Here is a 19,732-nt window from a genome sequence, read left to right as displayed (position 1 = left end):
GGTCTTGTTGGTCTTCATAGAACTATTCAGCTTCTTTGGCATTAGTGGTTGGAGCATAGACTTGGATTACTGTGGTATTGAATGGTTTGCCTTGGAAACGAACAGAGATCATTCTGTCGTTTTTGAGATGGCACACAAGTACTGCATTTCAGACTCTTTTATTGACTAGGAGGGCTACTTCATTTCTTCTAAGTGATACTTGCCATTATAGTAGATTTAATACTCATCTGAATTAAATTCACACATTCTGGTCCATTTTAGTTCACTGAATCCTAAAATGTCATTGTTCACTCTTGTCATCTCCCGTTTGACCACCTCCAATTTACTTTGATTCATGGACCTAACATTCTAAGTTCCTATGCAATATTGTTCTTTACAGTTTTGGACTGTAATTCCATCACCAGTCACATCCACACCTGGGCATTGTTTTCACTTTGGCTCCATGTCTTCATTCTTTCTGGAGTTATTTCTCCACTCTTTTCTGGTAGCATACTTGGCCTTTACCAGCCTGGGGATATCATCTTTCGGTGTCATATCTCTTGCCTTTTTATATTGTTCATGGTGTTCTCAAGGCAAGAATACTGAAGTGGTTTGCCATTCCCTTCTCCAGTGGACCACTATTTGTCAGAACTCCCCCATGGCCCGTCCATCTTGGATGACCCTACACAGCCTGGCTCATAGTTTCATTGGGTTAGACAAGGCTATGATTCGTGATCAGTTTGGTTAGTTTTCTGTGATTATGATTTCATTCTATCTGTCCTCTGATGGGTAAGAAGCTTGTGGATACTTCCTGCTGGGAGGGACTGGCTGTGCTGGCATCATGCTTCAGTTCAGTTCAGTTCAGTTGATAAGTCGTGTCCGACTCTTTGCAACCCCATGAATCGCAGCACACCAGGCCTCCCTGTCCATCACCAACTCCTGGAGTTCACTCAGGCTCACATCCATTGAGTCAGTGATGCCATTCAGCCATCTCATCCTCTGTCGTCCCCTTCTCCTCCTGCCCCCAATCCCTCCCAGCATCTGAGTCTTTTCCAATGAGTCAACTCTTCGCATGAGGTGGCCAAAGTACTGGAGTTTCAGCTTTAGCATCATTCCTTCCAAAGAAATCCCAGGGCTGATCTCCTTCAGAATGGACTAGTTGGATCTCCTTGCAGTCCAAGGGACTCTCAAGAGTCTTTTCAAGAGCATCATGCTTAGTAAATCTTTAATCCAGTTTTCTGTTGATGGGTGGGGCTCTGTTTCCTCCCTGTATTTTGTCCTGAGGCCAAACTATGGTAGGGATAATGGCCATAATGGCAACATCCTTCAAAAAGACTTATGCCAGCATGCCTTGGCTCTTAGGACTTTTTACCTGAATGGTCTAGTGGTTTTCCCTACTTTCTTTAATTTAAGTCTGAATTTTGCAATAAGGAGTTCGTGTTCTGAGCCATAGTCAGCTCCCAGTCTTGTTTTTGCTGACCGTATAGAGCTTCTCCATCTTCAGCTGCAAAGAATATAATCAGTCTGATTTCATATTGACTATCTGGTGATGTCCATGTGTGGAGTTGTCTCTTGTGTTGTTGGAAGAGAGTATTTGTCTCCAGAAGAGAGCTAATGTTCAGTGCAGTGCTCTCATTTAGGGGTGATTTTGCTTCCCAGGGGACATTCGGCAGTGTCTGGACATATATTAGATTATCATAGTGCAAGTGAGTGGCATGTGCAAGTAGAGATCAATGTTAAACATTCCCAATGAATAAAAAGCAACTAAGAGTGATTGGTATGAAATGTCAATAGTGCCAAAGTTAATATCAAAAAAACTTACCTTACTGAAATACTAAAAAGGGAAACCGACTTCTGAATTTGGAGATTGTATAGAATCAGAAGTGTTACCCTGGAGATGGCTTGATCACCTTTCTGCAACTTCACTGTGCTAGAGGAGAATTCTGTTCTCTACTTGAAACCCAGCAAAGCACATGTGCCCGAGTAAACATATCCATTGCTGCTTTGTGGCCAGTGGGAAATTGGTGGGATAGTTCAACTGTCACATGGGTTTGATTACATGAATCATGGTGTATGTATATCCATGCAAGGGAATGTCATGTCATTAAAAACAAGTCATATGGATCTATATGTATTACCATCAAATATGTTCATTAGATACAGAGTCAAAAATAATTTGTGTTATATTGATGTTCTATTTAAAAATGCAGATTTATAATGCTCATTTAAGAAGCTAAAAGAGAAAGTAGATTTGAAGTGGCATAGATTGACTAGAAATACCACAGTTATGTCTTATATTGGCTGTAGAGGTTTATACTTAGATGTATCATAAATAATATCAAATGGGCATCAATTAGAAACTAGGAACTAATCGATAGAAACTAATGAGAAAAGTTCCCACAAAACCAAATTCAAACCTTTCAGCTTATGTATTTTTGAGAATCTGAGTTATTTAATTATTCCTTACATATCCATTCATTCATTTACTCTTCAAACAAGTATTTATTTAACCTCTTATGAGTCATGCACTAGACTAGGCTTAGATAATTCTAAGGGAAATAGACAAAACAACTGTCTCCATGGGGTTTATTGGGGTATGAGTGTGTGGATGAGTGCACTTGCATACACTCATGCTGTGTGCATAAAGGATTCTAGTGACCTTAGAAGAGATTTTCTTGAATTAAATCACAGCAACTTGCTGCTATGCACTGTCTCTGAATTTTAGGGTACAGTCCTAAAGAGCCACTATCCTAAGGTTTTCCCTAAAAAAAAAACAAAAAAACAAAAACAAAAAAAACCCAGAAAACCTCTTTTTGTTGTTGAAAACAAGCTGGTGGTGAATGAATTGACTTGTGGAGCAGGTGCTATTTACAAAGATTGTTGCTGTAGGAAACTGCCTCTATGGCCTTTGCTTCATTATGAAGCCACCAGACAAATCCTTCTGAAGCTGTTGTTATCAGGCATTCCATTCATGATGCTGCCAAGATATGCAGAACTCTTTCTCAGTGCCTCTCTGAAATAAACCCTCTGTCATCTCTTTTGGTGGCTACATCTCACTCAGCTTATGTGCCTTATGATTGGGTTAGCTGTTCTCTCTTGCCAGAATTCTAATTCAGTCTCTAAAGTACTGCCCAGAAAAAAAATAATTGTCTGTTGGTATTTGCTTTAATTTTTCTTCTTCTTAATTTTAAATCTAGATTAAAGATATAAAATAACAATATATATAAAAAATAAATAAAATAACAATATATAGAATATAAAAAGTAAAATACAAGAAAATAAATTGAAGTCAAACTTTTTTATATGATTACATATTTTAAAACTGCAAAAAGAATTGACACATTTTGGTAAATGAGCAGGATTTGGTTTTCTATCCAACTCAGTTTTACAATTTAAAAATATATTTTCCTCATCAATAATGAAAAAAACAAAAGTCATTCTATACACAGAGCTCTTATTAGGAGTCAGATGGAAACATCAATGAGTGTGATTTCAGGAAACTCTTGGGGGTTCTGAGGATTATCAAATGGAGTGTTGTGAATATTGTTCTGTAATTTAAATATCATCATTCATGGTCCTAAAACTTCCTGGCTCAACAGATTAGATTAATATGAAACAAACCTTGGCATTCATAATTTTTAGTGGTAAGTTAATAAAACACAGTAGAATTTAATTGCCATTAAGGTCTTCTTTGTCTTAATCTATTTTTGGTCTTTAACCTTAGACATTTGAAATACTAGAAATCATTAAAAATGAAAATGAAACAGTATAACCTAGATTTACCTGGTAAAATTATTTGTCCATTTATGAAAAAAAAAAAGTGATTCAAAATCAAAAAAAAAAAAAAAAATACTGAAAGGCTGGTTTGCTACTTGATTTTGTCTCCAGAAAAGGAAGCGTGTAACCTTCCGTTTTCCTTTTGCTCTTAGCCACAACAATGCATTTAGCCAAGTGTTTGGAGAAGGCAATGGCACCCCACTCCAGTACTTTTGCCTGGAAAATCCCATGGACGAAGGAGCCTGATAGGTTGCAGTCCATGGGGTCTCTATGAGTCGGACACGACTGAGCGACTTCACTTTTGACTTTTCACTTTCCACTTTCATGCATTGGAGAAGGAAATGGCAACCCACTCCAGTGTTCTTGCCCTGGAGAATCCCAGGGACGGGGGAGCCCGGTGGGCTGCCGTCTATGGGGTCACACAGAGTCGGACACGACTGAAGCGACTTAGCAGCAGCAGCTCAAATAATGGTTTTCGAAACAGCAAGTGCTTTTATGGCTTATGGTGGTTTGGTGGTTTAGTCGCTAACTCGTGTTCAACTCTTGTGACCCAATGGACGGTAGCCTGCCAGGTGCTTCTGTCCATGGGATTCTCCAGGCAAGAATACTGGAGTTTATTGCAATTTTCTTCTCCAGAGGATCTTCCCGACCCAGGAATTCAACCCAGGTCTCCTGCATTGCAGGCAGATTCTTTATCAACTGAGCTACAAGGGAAGCTTATGTATATATATGATCTCTATTAAACCTTGTTCATAAATGAGCACACACATACATACCTTGTTTGTAAATCCCATACTTAGACTTAAATATGCTTAAATTTCTTATGCTGTCACTGATCTTTTTGAAAGTTCTTATATGGCACCATCTGTTCAGTTCAGTTGCTTAGTCGTGTCTGACTCTTTGCAACACCATGGACTGCAGCATGCCAGGCCTCCCTGTCCATCACCAACTTTTACTCAAACTCACGTCCATTGAGTCACTGATGCCATCCAACCATGTCATCCTCTGTTGTCTCTTCCTCCGGCCTTCAATCTTTCCCAACATCAGGGTCTTTTCAAATGAGTCAGTTCTTTGCATCAGGTGACCGAAGTATTAGAGTTTCAGCTTCGATGAACACTCAGGACTGACCTCCTTTAGGATGGACTGGTTGTATCTCCTTGCAGTCCAAGGGACTCCCAAGAGTCTGCTCCAATACCACAGTTCAAAAGCCTCAATTCTTTGGCACTCAGCTTTCTTTATGGTTCAACTGTCACATCCATACATGACTACTGGAAAAACCATCAAAAATGAGAAATTTTACATGTAATTTGAGCAATATTTATGGACCAGCATTATTGACAGAACTTCATGCTCTAAAGTTTCCTGTGGTTGGGGTTTAATACTCGATGGTCGCTGTCTCAAATTCTTAATGGTTTAATCTTTGAATTTGTGTTTTATAATTGAAGTCCACTGGAACAATGGAGCATGTGCTAAGGGTTTGGAGATTTTGTTGTTATTGTTTAATTGCTAAGTTGTGCCCAACTCTTTACGACCTCCTGGACTTAGCTGAATAGGCTCCTCTGTCCACAAGATTCTCCAGGCAAGAATATTGTAGTGGGTTTCCATTTCCTTCTCCAGGGGATCTTCCTAACCCAGGAATCAAACCCATGTCTCCTGCTGAGCAAGCAGATTCTTTACCACTGAGCCACTGCTCTGCTCATGTGAAATTTGCCTCCCTGCCTCCCTGTCTTCCTAGGTTATGTTATAGGCCTTTAGTTTCCTACCAACTGGTGCCCTTGCCTGGCCTTCCCACTCCCACCCCTGCTCTGAGCCACTGATACCCTGTGCCCAGCCTGTCCATCATGTATCACCAGAGGGATGCTCACATTGTACCTTGTTCTCCATTCTTTTATGGGGGTCTGGGTGCAGGTATGGGTGGGGCTAGTTGGAGTTGTATATATTCATGGAGTCTTAGAGCAGAGCAGGGCAATGGTTTACCCTTTCCTGGACTGGCAATAACAAGGAAGATATAATAAGCACTTGACATAGGCCTCTTGCTACTGCTGCTGCTAAGTCGCGTCAGTCATGTCCGACTCTGTGCAACCCCATAGACGGCAGACCATCAGGCTCGTCTGTCCCTGGGATTCTCCAGGCAAGAACACTGGAGTGGGTTGCCATTTCCTTCTCCAGTGCATGAAAGTGAAAAGTGAAAGTGAAGTCGCCCAGTAGTGTCTGAATCTTAGCGACCCCATGGACTGTAGCCTACCAGGCTCCTCCATCCATGGGGTTCTCCAGGCAAGAGTACTGGAGTGGGTTGCCATTGTCTTCTCCACATAGGCCTCTTACTAACTCCTAATTCAGGAAGCAGGCATATTCCAGAATGGAGGTTGCAATTTCCTTGGGGTTGTTCTATCACTTGGGATGACGATGAGATGGTGGAAATGGGAAATTGATTTCTCTATCCCTAATTGACATTTTCTTTTTTTTTTTTTTTCTAATTTTATTTTATTTTTAAACTTTACGTAATTGTATTAGTTGACATTTTCATTTTTTCATTGTGCTTACAAATTGTGTATCTCACCCAGTATGTGATAAATTCACATTTTATAGTTTATTCATTCTTTCACTTATTCAATAAAATTATTTTTGTACCTGACATCATTTAATGAAAAACTATTGTAATATCAGTTGAGTGATACTGTGCAGAAAATAAGGTCTCAGTCCAGCAAGCCTCATAATTTAGAGATTTCAGTAACCATACATAGGAGTATAAATTTAAAATATTCTGTTAGAAATCTTGATCTGATAGCATGGCTTCTCTATGATTATTTAATTCAGATTGAAAGAGGTTACCACATCAGAGTTTCCTACAATATATTAGCATATTAACATTTAAAGAGTCTAAATGACCATTTCTGGACCATATGTATAAAATCTGTAATAAGTAAATGGTCATAGTTAGGAATTGATAGAGTGTGGTTTAAATATGCTTATGTTTTATCATTAAAATGAACATAATAACTAATTTTACCTAATATTATATTAATTATGCCATATGCTTACTATTCCTCTACATTAAAAACATGTCACATTAACCATCTGCTTTTCCAATCCATATTAATAGTAATCAGTTGTGGAGACCCAGGTATACCAGCCAATGGACTGAGATATGGAGATGATTATGTGGTTGGACAGAATGTTTCTTACATGTGCCAGCCAGGCTATACAATGGAATTAAATGGTTCAAGAATCAGGACTTGTACAACTAATGGCACATGGAGTGGAGTCATGCCAACTTGTAGAGGTAAGATAATGATTTTGTCAATATTTATTAGTGATAATCACTATATATTTTCTGTATCAATATGCATATTTAAATAAATTTAAATAGTGTTTTTTGTATCATTTCATCTTTTTTTCTGGTACCAAAATTGAGTGCTTCAGTCTTTACTTTTAAACCATATAGATAATAACATATAAGATTTTAAAATTTTTTAACAAAAATGTTGTATCTCATTCTAAGTAATAACAATGAACTGTGATACAGCAAAAATATTTTCTGGGACTTCCCTGGCAGTCTACTGGTTAAGATTCTGCTCTTCCAATGCAGAGGCACAGGTTCAATCCCTAATCAGGGAACTAAGACACCACATGCTGACATGGCACTGCCAAAAAAATATATATCATGTTATGTGATACATAATCACCATCATCATTTATGCGGGTCAATGAGTATTTAATAGAGAATATAGCTGTAATTAAATAGAACTTTAATTTGGTTATCCACCTGGGTCAGTTATTCAAGAATGGGAGAAAAACCTTCTATAATTTGAAAACAATCAGCCTGAATTATAGAACTTTACCTGTTCTTAAAAGGTAAAACTATTTCTTTGAAGAATGCAATCTGGAAGTTGGAAGTAATATTTTAGACAATACAGGTATAAGTTTACTACTTTATGCTGTTTTCCAGTGAAACTCTTTACATAAGTTTTTTGCCGATTATTTGATTACTTGTAAAATACTATACATTCAGACAATATGTATTGTTTTATAATAATAGTGATTTTTAATCATTGAGATTTCTCATTAAGGTACATCTCTAAATACCTGTGAATTGTCAGTTTAATGTCTCCCTGACATAATCTAACACTAAAAGAATAATTCCAATGCATGTCTTTTTTTCTTGATTACACAATTTCCTAATCAGATCATGATAAATATACAGTTAGTATATGAAAATATATAAACAAATATTTTATATTTACATATTATTTCATAAATTATTGATTATGTTAATGACAATATTATATAACTCTAAAAATTATTTATATATGTTGCTAGTCATCAAAATAAAATCATTCCTCCTTTTTAGATTTTATAATTGGTGGCCCTCTTTTTCCTTTCATCTATATCTCCTTATCCAACCTATCTTTTCTCAAGGACATCTTAATTTTAAAAATGAATTATCAAAAATTTTATAATGCATTTAGAACCCTACAATAATATTTAGCATATGAATCTAAGTGGTTAATAGAACTAATAGAGATATTTTAATGAGATACATCATCTGTGTTTCAAAAATGTCACAGATTTACTTCCAGGTTCCTTGCTACAGTGTAACTCTGTATATAGCCAAACACAGCTCTTCAGTCTGTCTAAAGGTTGCTGGAAATGATTTTATATAAAACTAATAATTAATCAGTTGCAGTATACTGGATAAGAGGTCATCCTCTTTTTCCTTTCTTTCAATGTCAGGAAGCTTGTTATTTTGTAAGAGAACCTCTGAGAACCAGTAGCCATTATGTTGCCAAGAAGTAGTCTCGTCCTAGAGGAATTAATTCCAGGGATGTTTCAGGAATACTACCAAGAGAATAAAACATGTCACACCATATTGTCCTCCAAAAGGTTAAATTAGCACATATGCTTCTTCTAATGATATTTATTTCTGTTAACACCAGGATATTTCAACAGCTGTGTCTAATCGTTTTTAATGTAATTGCAGCTGTTACCTGCCCAACTCCTCCCCAGATCTCTAATGGAAGGTTGGAAGGAACAAATTTTGACTGGGGTTTTAGTATTAGCTACATCTGTTCTCCAGGCTATGAACTGTCCTTCCCTGCCGTTTTGACCTGTGTAGGGAATGGTACCTGGAGTGGGGAAGTACCACAATGCTTACGTAAGTATAATTTCCATTCTAAAATTTATATTTTTCTACTTTCACTCTCTTAGAGCTACTTTACTGAGATTATAACTGTTATATATTTTTTCCAGATTTTGCTAGAACAAAAATGAGATTGTTAAGCTCTTTCCCATGCATAATTAAAATTCAGTTAAAAACAGTATTTACCAATGTAGCTATTTTTTATGTAATCCAACCATTATATTCCTTCTGTCTGACTAAATTTCAGGCCAAACTGCTTTGTGTGCAAAACACACTATACTTTTTACTTATCTTGTTTTTTGGGTGATGCCCTCTACTCAGGTTTGTGTTCCTTGAAGGCAAATATTCTTGTTTCATTCACTTTTCTACCCTAGCATGTAGTGTAATCCTTGGCAGATATTAAACTTAGAAGGCTATGGTAATTAAAACATTGCAGCGTTGGTGCTGGCATAGACAGACAGAAACCAGTGTTAGAGAATACAGAGTATAGACCATGTATCGATACTTAATGTATTATGGAAAAAATCAGTGGGGGAAGAATGGACATTTCAATTAATGCAATAAGGTAGTGCATTTATTGGAGAAGGCAATGGCACCCCACTCCAGTACTCTTGCCTGGAAAATCCCATGCATGGAGGAGCCTGGTAAGCTCCAGTCCATGGGGTCGCTAAGAGTCGGGCACGACTGAGCGACTTCACTTTCACTTTTCACTTTCATGCATTGGAGAAGGAAATGGCAACCCACTCCAGTATTCTTGCCTGGAGAATCCCAGGGACACAGGAGCCTAGTGGGCTGCCCTCTATGGGGTCGCACAGAGTCGGACACAACTGAGGCGACTTAGCAGCAGCAGCAGCAGTTCATTTATATACACACACACAGAGTCTTTATCTTACACTAAATAACAAATCAATGTCAAATTCATTAGAGAATTAAATATAAAAGTTTTAAAGATTATAGATCAGCTCAGATCAGATCAGATCAGTCACTCAGTTGTGTCCGACTATTTGCGACTCCATAAACCGCAGCACCCCAGGCCTCCCTGTCCATCACCAACTCCCAGAGTTCACTGGGACTCACATCCATCAAGTCAGTGATGCCATCCAGCCATCTCATCCTCTGTTGTCACCTTCTCCTCTTGCCCCCAAGCCCTCTCAGCATCAGGGTCTTTTCCAATGAATCAACTCTTCCCATGAGGTGGCCAAAGTACTGGAGTTTCAGCTTTAGCATCATTCCTCCCAAAGAAATCCCAGGGCTGATCTCCTTCAGAATGGACTGGTTGGATCTCCTTGCAGTCCAAGGCACTCAAGAGTCTTCTCCAACACCACAGTTCAAAAGCATCAATTCTTCAGTACTCAGCCTTCTTCACAGTCCAACTCTCACATCCATACATGACCACAGGAAAAACCATAGCCGTGACTAGACAGACTTTTGTTGGCAAAGTAATGTCTCTGCTTTTCAATATTCTATCTAGGTTGGTCATAACTTTCCTTCCAAGGAGTAAGCATCTTTTAATTTCATGGCTGCAGTCACCATCTGCAGTGATTTTGGAGCCCAGAAAAATAAAGTCTGACACTGTTTCCACTGTTTCCCCATCTATTTGCCAGGAAGTGATGGGACCAGATGCCATGATCTTCGTTTTCTGAATGTTGAGCTTTAAGCCAATTTTTTCACTCTCCACTTTCACTTTCATCAACAGGCTTTTTAAGTTCCTCTTCACTTTCTGCCATAAGGGTGGTGTCATCTGCATATCTGAGGTTATTGATATTTCTCCCTGCAATCTTGATTCCAGCTTGTGCTTCTTCCAGTCCAGCGTTTCTCATGATGTACTCTGCATAGAAGTTAAATAAACAGGATGACAATATACAGCCTTGACATATTCCTTTTCCTATTTGGAACCAGTCTGTTGTTCCATGTCCAGTTCTAACTGTTGCTTCCTGACCTGCCTACAAATTTCTCAAGAGGCAGATCAGGTGGTCTGATATTCCCATCTCTTTCAGAAATTCCCACAGTTTATTGTGATCCACACAGTCAAAGGCTTTGGCATAGTCAATAAAGCAGAAATAGATGTTTTTCTGGAACTCTCTTGCTTTTTCCATGATCCAGCGGATGTTGGCAATTTGATCTCTGGTTCCTCTGCCTTTTCTAAAACCAGCTTGAACATCACGAAGTTCACAGTTCACATATTGCTGAAGCCTGGCTTGGAGAATGTTGAGCATTAATTTACTAGCGTGTAAGATGAGTGCAATTGTGCACTAGTTTGAGCATTCTTTGGCATTGCCTTTCTTTGAGATTGAAATGAAAACTGACCTTTTCCAGTCCTGTGACCACTGCTGAGTTTTCCAAATTTGCTGGCATATTGAGTGCAGCACTTTCACAGCATCATCCTTCAGGATTTGGAATAGCTCAACTGGAATTCTATCACCTCCACTAGCTTTGTTCGTAGTGATGCTTTCTAAGGCCCACTTGACTTCACATTCCAGGATGTCTGGCTCTAGGTCAGTGATCACACCATCATGATTATCTGGGTCGTGAAGATCTTTTTTGTACAGTTCTGTGTAGTCTTGCCATCTCTTCTTAATATCTTCTGCTTCTGTTAGGTCCATACTATTTCTGTCCTTTATCGAGCCCATCTTTGCCTGAAATGTTCCTTTGGTATCTCTGATTTTCTTGAAGAAATCTCTAGTCTTTCCCATTCTGTTGTTTTCCTCTATTTCTTTGATTGATCGCTGAAGAAGGCTTTCTTATCTCTTCTTGCTATTCTTTGGAACTCTGCATTCAGATGTTTATATCTTTCCTTTTCTCCTTTGCTTTTCGCTTCTCTTCTTTTCACAGCTATTTGTAAAGCCTCCCCAGACAGCCATTTTGCTTTTTTGCATTTCTTTTCCATGGGGATGGTCTTGATCCCTGTCTCCTGTACAATGTCACAAACCTCATTCCATAGTTCATCATGCACTCTATCTATCAGATCTAGGCCCTTAAATCTATTTCTCACTTCCACTTTATAATCATAAGGGATTTGATTTAGGTCATACCTGAATGGTCTAGTGGTTTTCCCTACTTTCTTCAATTTCAGTCTGAATTTGGCAATAAGGAGTTCATGATCTGAGCCACAGTCAGCTCCTGGTCTTGTTTTCGCTGACTGTATAGAGCTTTTCCATCTTTGGCTGCAAAAAATATAATCAGTCCGATTTCGGTGTTGACCGTCTGGTGATGTCCATGTATAGAGTCTTCTCTTGTGTTGTTGGAAGAGGGTGTTATTATAACCAGTGCATTTTCTTGGCAAAACTCTGTTAGTCTTTGCCCTGCTTCATTCCGTATTCCAAGGCCAAATTTGCCTGTTACTCCAGGTGTTTCCTGACTTCCTACTTTTGCATTCCAGTCCCCTATAATGAAAAGGACATCTTTTTGGGGTGTTAGTTCTAAAAGGTCTAATAGGTCTTCATAGAACTGTTCAACTTCAGCTTCTTCAGTGTTACTGGTTGGGGCATAGACTTGGATTACTGTGACATTGATTATAAGACTACCTAAATGACCTTGGAGTAAGAAAGGATCTCTTAAAATGAAATGTAAGAGCTCTACGTGTAACTGAAAAGTGGAAAAAATAAACTATGTTTAAAATTTGTCATTTCAAAAGGCCAATCATAAACAGGATAGTTTATTTGAAGAGCTTACTATTAAGTGATTGAAAACACTAGGCAGGGAATACCACCATTTGCTGGCCCATCAGATCATTTGTATCACATTTGCTGCAGAGAGTATACTAACCAGTTTTATTTAGCATGAGAGATAAAACTAGTGTACCTCAGCAGTTGTGATCTATTAGACTGAAATTTATGCAACATCTAAACAAGCTGTTTCTAGTAAACATGATCTAGTAGAATAATGTGTTCCAAGCCTCAAGGTTGAGTCACACAAATTGACCCTTGAAATTCTGATTCATGTTAATGATCATCTAAGAATAGACCAATGTGTTCTAAGTGAAACTATATTATATATTAGTAACTATTCAATAGTTACTTCAGAACAGATAGACACAAGAGAATATTACAGAATTGAGTTTATGGTAAAGTTTGTTTGGTATGAGTGAAAAAAATCTTGTTTCTCAACATAATGTTTTATTTTGGGATCTATTAAAACACAAATACTAATAAAATACCATAGACATTTAAATTGTATCCAAAATTCAATAAGGCTATATTATATAAGTTATATATTGGATATATAAGATATCCAAATATAATAAGGCTGACTTTGACCCAGTTGCTTTACATACATATAGCAGAACTCCTGGGTAGGCATGTTTAGTTATGACATTTTAATAGATAATGACACCTGAGTTCAGAGAAAGAGATCAAATTGTATAGACACTGGGTAACTCTGCCACTTAGGGACCAGCTGCTCTATTTCATGGCCTAAAGTCTTTGATGTAAGCATCCTATCTGATCTTCCTAGGTTTTTCTATTATGTATCTTTCTAGGTTGTTCTAGTGTATGTGTGTTTGTTTATATAAATGATGGATCCTTTTAAAATTAGAGAAACTAACAAATTATTAAATATGAAGGGCTCTCATTGTAAATAACTATTTTGTTGGTTCCTATTAAACAAAGTCAAAGTAACCTAAGAAATTTTTTTTTAATAATTTGGTATATTTTCTTTGTTTTTCAAATATAAATTTTTTTATTTTAATTGGAGGTTAATTACTTTACAACATTGTATTGGTTTTGTCATACATCAGCATGAATCCACAACAGGTATACACGTGTTCCCCATCCTGAACCCTCCTCCTTCCTCCCTCCCCGTACCATCCCTCTGGGTCATCCCAGTGCACCAGCCCCAAGCAACCAGTATTACGCATCGAACTTGGACTGGCAATTCATTTCATATATGATATTATACATGTTTCAATGCCATTCTCCCAAATCATCCCACCCTCTCCATCTCCCACAGAGTCCAAAAGACTGTTCTATACATCTGTGTTTCCTTGCTGTCTCTCATACAGGGTTATCATTACCATCTTTCTAAATTCCATATATATGCATTAGTATACTGTATTGGTGTTTTTCTTTCTGGCTTACTTCACTGTATAATAGGCTCCAATTTCATCCACCTCATTAGAACTGATTCAAATGTATTCTTTTTAATGGCTGAGTAATACTCCATTGTGTATATGTACCACAGCTTTCTTATCCATTCATCTGCTGATGGACATCTAGGTTGCTTCCATATCCTGGCTATTATAAACAGTGCTGCGATGAACATTGGGATACACGTGTCTCTTTCAATTCTGGTTTCCTCGGTGTGTATGCCCAGCAGTGTATTGCTGGGTCATAAGGCAGTTCTATTTCCAGTTTTTTAAGGAATCTCTTTTGAACGAGAAAACGGTTTCGAAGCTTCCTTGAGGCCTTCTCAATGGGCATTACAGATGCTAATAAGAGCAATTAAGAATATCAACAAAAACGTGGAGAAAAATAAGAAAGGCCTATATATCATTTCAATAAGGTTAAAAAAATTTTTAAGAAGATTTTACCCCAAATAAATTAAAAAACTCTTTGGGTGATTATTTAAAATGGGATAAATAAAATAGACACTTATGTAATTAAAACAAGATTTGATATTACTGCACTACCTAAAGTTGGCTTTCCAGGTAGCTCAGACTATAAAGAATCTGCCTACCAATGCAGGAAACCCAGGTTCGATCCTTGGTTCAGAAAGATCCCCTGGAGAAAAGAATAGCAACCCACTCCAGTATTCTTGCTTGGAAAATCCCGTGGGCAGAGGAGCCGAGCCAGCTACAGTCCATGTGGTCACAAAGAGTTGGACAGGACTGAGTGGCTTCAAGGTCTCTTACTAGTAAATGGCAGAGTATAAATTTCAATTCAGAGAAAGTTTACTTAAGAGACAATTCTCCTATCCATTGAAGAGTCACATTCAATCATTTTAGGTATTTAATGAAGAGGAAAATCTTTTCTCTTTATTTCTGTTCAAGCTATGCCTTTTTTATCCTAAAGTTTGTATCAAGGTAAACTGAAGCCTTTTGAAAATAAACCCTGTGTCTTAGGTTTCCATCCAAACACTGATAGTTATTTGGTTTAGTACATGAAAATATAAAGGTAGAAAATAGATGGAATGATATGGGGGATGCGAGGGGAAGATTGAGAAGTTTATGTGGTTACATATCTCCTTTTTTTGTTGTTGAATAACTCAGCAGAAATATGAATGAGAAACACTTCAAAAGTAGGTTATAAAATAATTACAAAATAACTGATAGCAATGAAATTTTTAAACACAGTTAAAATAAAAAATTACATGTTATTTATTTTTTACTACAGTTTTAAAATTGAAAATACGCAGTATGTGCTTTGCCTGGATGTCTATTGGCTCTGAAGTCGTCTGATCTCATCCTGTACTACACTGCTGCTCCGGCCTCAATGGTCTTGCTCTTCCTCTAGCATGCTAGATTTGCCCCAGCAGAGGGCTTTGGCAATGCTCTTTCCTCTGACTGTAATGTTCTGTCTTGAGATATAAACGGAGGAGATGTTTTTTTGTTTTTTGTTTTTTTTTCCCTCCAAAACTTTTCTCAGTGAGAGACAGCCATCTACCTTATTAAAGTCTACTACTACTCTTCCCCATCTATCACGTCCACAATACAGTCCTGATCTCCTTCTCCCACACTATTTTTCCTCATGGGACTTATTATCTTCCCACATACTATCATTTGTACTTATTAATTATGTTTACTGTTTGCTTTCTTCACAAAAGCATAAACTTCACAAGTGCAGGAACCTTAGTCTGTTTATCAATCAGTGCAAGCACCTAAAGTTACTAAGAATAGTGTCTGTTTTTAGTACTTTAAAAATATGTGTTGAATGGAGTCATCTAATCAGTTTGCTTAGAACTGCTGTCAAGTTTATCTTTTCAATGGCTGCAGAATGTTGAGATTGTTTTTGCATGAATTTGGATTCTAATGACCTTCTTTTCTCTTTAAAAAACACTCACACGCATCCCACCCACCCACCACTACCACTACACATGCACTATATTTTGAAGAGGGAGACAGCAGGATACTAGGATACATGACCCAGGTGTTCAACAGAACACATATCTATGAAACAAGTACCTGCATCTTTTATATACACTGAAAAATATAGAGCAATCTGCAGGGTACATCCTAGACTATTATGTTTGTTTGTTTCTGATAGAGCTATTTGTGAGTCCCATCCTTTTCAAATATATACTCCAATTTTGTAGCCTACATGTACAAATATGTGGTTTGATTCTGGTCAAGATAAAATTTTTTAAAAATCTATTAACTGTTATGCTGGTCTACTAGGTGGAAAAAAAAATTTTTAAAACCTCAGCAATAATGCTGAGCTGAATATTAAGCATTTATTCATGTAGACAAAAGCTAAAAGTATTTTCATTGGAATAGATTAACATGGATTCCATGTCACTTTAGTGCAATATTCCAATTATTTTTATTACTTTTCTAAACCGTTAACTCTGATGAATTTAAATCATTGTACAATTGTCTCTCTTTTCACTTATAGCAAAATTTTGTGGTGACCCTGGTATACCTGCCCAAGGAAAAAGAGAAGGCAAAAGCTTTATATACCAGTCAGAGGTTTCATTCAGCTGCAATTCTCCTTTCATATTAGTGGGATCTAGCACCAGAATATGTCAAGCAGATGGCACTTGGAGTGGTTCATCACCTCACTGCATAGGTAATATTAATGAAAGATGGACAGTGCTCAGTAATTTTGGAATTAATAGCTAGTAATGACATTTAATGATTTACTTTATCCTATAAATTATAGTTGGCTAAATGTGAAAACGGAGAAGGCAATGGCACCCCACTCCAGTACTCTTGCCTGGAAAATCCCATGGATTCAGGAGCCTGGTGGGCTGCCGTCTATGGGGTCGCACAGAGTCAGACATGACTGAAGTGACTTAGCAGCAGCAGCAGCAAATATGAAAAACAAAAATGTAAAACATAGAAGCCATTGTAAGGCACTGAAACTTAATATTATTAAACATTTATTACTTTAGTACTTTTAAAATAGTTTTCCTGTTTACCAGTAAAATGAAAAAAGCTTCCATATTACTATCATGAAGTACTAACATTTGTATCAGTTCAGTTCAGTTGCTCAGTCGTGTTTGACTCTTTGCAGTTAATAAAGCATACTCAAATGAAATTAAACTTGCTTCAAAAATATTACAAAGGTATATTGATTTCAAATGGTTCTAAGTACATTGCTCTAATCCTAATTTTTGTGTGTTTTTATTGTCTTATTTTTTCATTCAAATATAGTTGATGTACAAAATTATATGTTACAGGTGTTTAGTATAGTGATTCACAATTTTTAAAGGTTATACTCATGTGCAGTTATAAAATATTAGCTCTATTTCCCATGTTGTACTATGTATCTTCTTAGTTTATTTTATGCATAATGGTTTGCACCTCTTAATTCCCTACACCTCTTTTGTCCCTCCCTCCTTCCCTCTTTGCACTGGTAACCACTAGACTGTCTTCTACATCTGTGAGTTTGCTTCTTTTTTGTTATATTTACTGTTTTTTTTTTTTTTTTTTTTTTTTTTAGAATCCACATATAAGCGGTATCATACAGTATTTCTTTCTCTGATTTATTTCACTCAGCATAATACCCTCCAACTCCATCCATGTTGCTACAAATGGCAGATTTTCATTCATATATATGTATATCACATCTTATTTATCCATTCATCTGTTGGTCGCTTCAGTATCTTGGCAATTGTAAATAATGTTGCTGTGAATATCTTTCAAATTAGTGCTTTAGTTTGTGGGGTGTATACACCCAGGATTGAAATTGCTGAGTCACAGGGTAGTTTTATTTTTAGTTTTTAAATAGCAGCTGTACCAATTTATATTCACACCAATAGTGTATTTAGGGTTCCTTTTTCTCCTAAAATTAAATTTCACATTGAGTAAACTTATGAAAAATTCTGTCATACAAGCTAGCCAACTCAGGGGCTATCAGCCCTACCATTTTTGTGTTTGACTCTCTTACAGGTGTCAGTGAAAATGCAAATAACTAAGTCGTGTAATAAATTATTTCTTAAAGGCACTATTACCCTACTTGAGATTAATTCTTAGAAAAATCCCTAAGCAAATGTTTTATGCATGTGGTCCTCTTTCATATCCTTCATTTTCCTTTAACTTTTTATTACCAGAGTTAGTTGGATGTCAAATGCTTTTATATTAGAAGTGTTCAAAGTTCATGGATTGCATAATTTGTATAAACTGCAGTATTATACCTGAGTTTTTGGCTTTAAGATTAGCAAGTTTCTGTTCATGGAGATGTTTATTAGATTTTTTTTGTTTATTATTACCAGGACCCTTTCATGAAACCCTAGATCTCTTAAAATTATTTTACATAGGATAAATATACATTTAAATAAACCTATATGTTTTAAAGGAATATTACACTTTTTATTTTAAGAAAAATAATATTTTCTTTTATTTTAGAACCCACCCGTACATCATGTGACAATCCAGGCGTGCCACGTCATGGATCTCAGAACAATACATTTGGATTTCAAGTAGGTACTTTGTTATTATTTTTTCATGTTTTATTGAGATATAACTGATATATATTATTATATAAATTTAAAGTGTACAGCCCAATGGTGTGACATACATATTGGGAATGATTCCTGCAGTTGTATTAGTTGGCATCCATTTCTCACACAGATACAATTAAAAAAGCAAAAAAGAAAATAATTCTTTGTAATGATTATTAGGACCTATTCTCTTAAGAACTTTCCTGTATATAATACAACAGTGTTATATATACTCATCATTGTATATTACATATCTAGTACTTATTGCTCTTATAACTAGAAGTTTGTACCTTTTGATTACCTTCCTTCAATTCTCTGCCACACCCCCCACCCCCCCGCCCACTGTTCTGGTAACCACAGATCTGATCTCTTTTTAGGCGAGTTTGGATTTATACTGTTGTTGTCATTGTTTATTTTTTTAGATTCTACATGTAAGTGAGATCATATTGTATTTGTCTTTTTCTTGCCTAAGTTATTCGTCAAGTGTGTACTTTAAATAAATGTTTTCATTTAATATAAAACTAGATCAAAAGGCTTATTTGGTTCAGGGCACAGATCCTGTTCATGCAAGTAGAAAAAGAGTCATGCTTATATCTGCATTCATAAACACATTTTTAAAAAGGCAACAGCCAAAAAAAGAGTGAAAATAATAGGAAGTTAAAAGAAATATATGCCTCAAGATATAGCCTGACTGACCATGAGTATAAAGTAAGAGAAAAATTGGAGAGACCTGTGAGCATAGAAAAATCTATAAGCACTAGCTTATAGGTAAGAGATATATTAAGTGAGGGAGTAAATGAGTAAAATCTACAAGAAATATGGAGACAGTGAGGAAAAGTGTAGATGAAAGAGGTTTAAAGAGAAACTTCTGAGTTAGAGTTAACAAATGCATAAAAATGTGGTTAGTAAGGCGATAAGACTAAAAGATTTTTTCTTATTTTATATATATATATATAATACTAAAATAATTTTAAACATTATCATTGATGTGGAATATTTCTGAAAATATAATTTAACCATAACCTATTATTCCACAACACATAGTTGGATTGTTAGAGTACTTTAACATGTCCAATCGTATGTGGCTGACATTCTTTTCTTTTCTTATTCCAGTTTAGATTTTATGTAGAGATTCAGGAACATTTTCATTATAGGGGCCATAGGGGAGCGATAGTGCATACTGATTCCAAAAGAAAATAGCCAATTTACAGGTTACCCAATTGCCTTGTGTCACAGGGT

At 36.5% G+C, this 19,732-nt stretch overlaps 1 protein-coding gene across 3 annotated transcripts in view; it reads left to right on the top strand.

The window, feature by feature from the left end:
* The window catches only part of CSMD3 (CUB and Sushi multiple domains 3), a 1,469,470-nt gene that overhangs the window by 1,409,992 nt on the left and 39,746 nt on the right, over positions 1–19,732 (top strand). For all 3 annotated transcript variants that reach the window (XM_070382828.1, XM_005887888.2, XM_005887887.2), the window contains 4 exons: positions 6,860–7,039; positions 8,738–8,911; positions 16,444–16,617; positions 18,399–18,472. In XM_070382828.1, coding sequence (XP_070238929.1) covers positions 6,860–7,039; positions 8,738–8,911; positions 16,444–16,617; positions 18,399–18,472 — 602 coding nt within the window. The remainder of the gene's footprint in view (positions 1–6,859; positions 7,040–8,737; positions 8,912–16,443; positions 16,618–18,398; positions 18,473–19,732) is intronic.

The sequence above is a fragment of the Bos mutus genome, chromosome 14, assembly GCF_027580195.1.
Source record: "Bos mutus isolate GX-2022 chromosome 14, NWIPB_WYAK_1.1, whole genome shotgun sequence".
NCBI classification, from domain to species: Eukaryota; Metazoa; Chordata; class Mammalia; order Artiodactyla; family Bovidae; genus Bos; species Bos mutus.
Note: the sequence above shows the minus strand (reverse complement) of the source record. Positions and strands in the feature narration are given on the sequence as shown.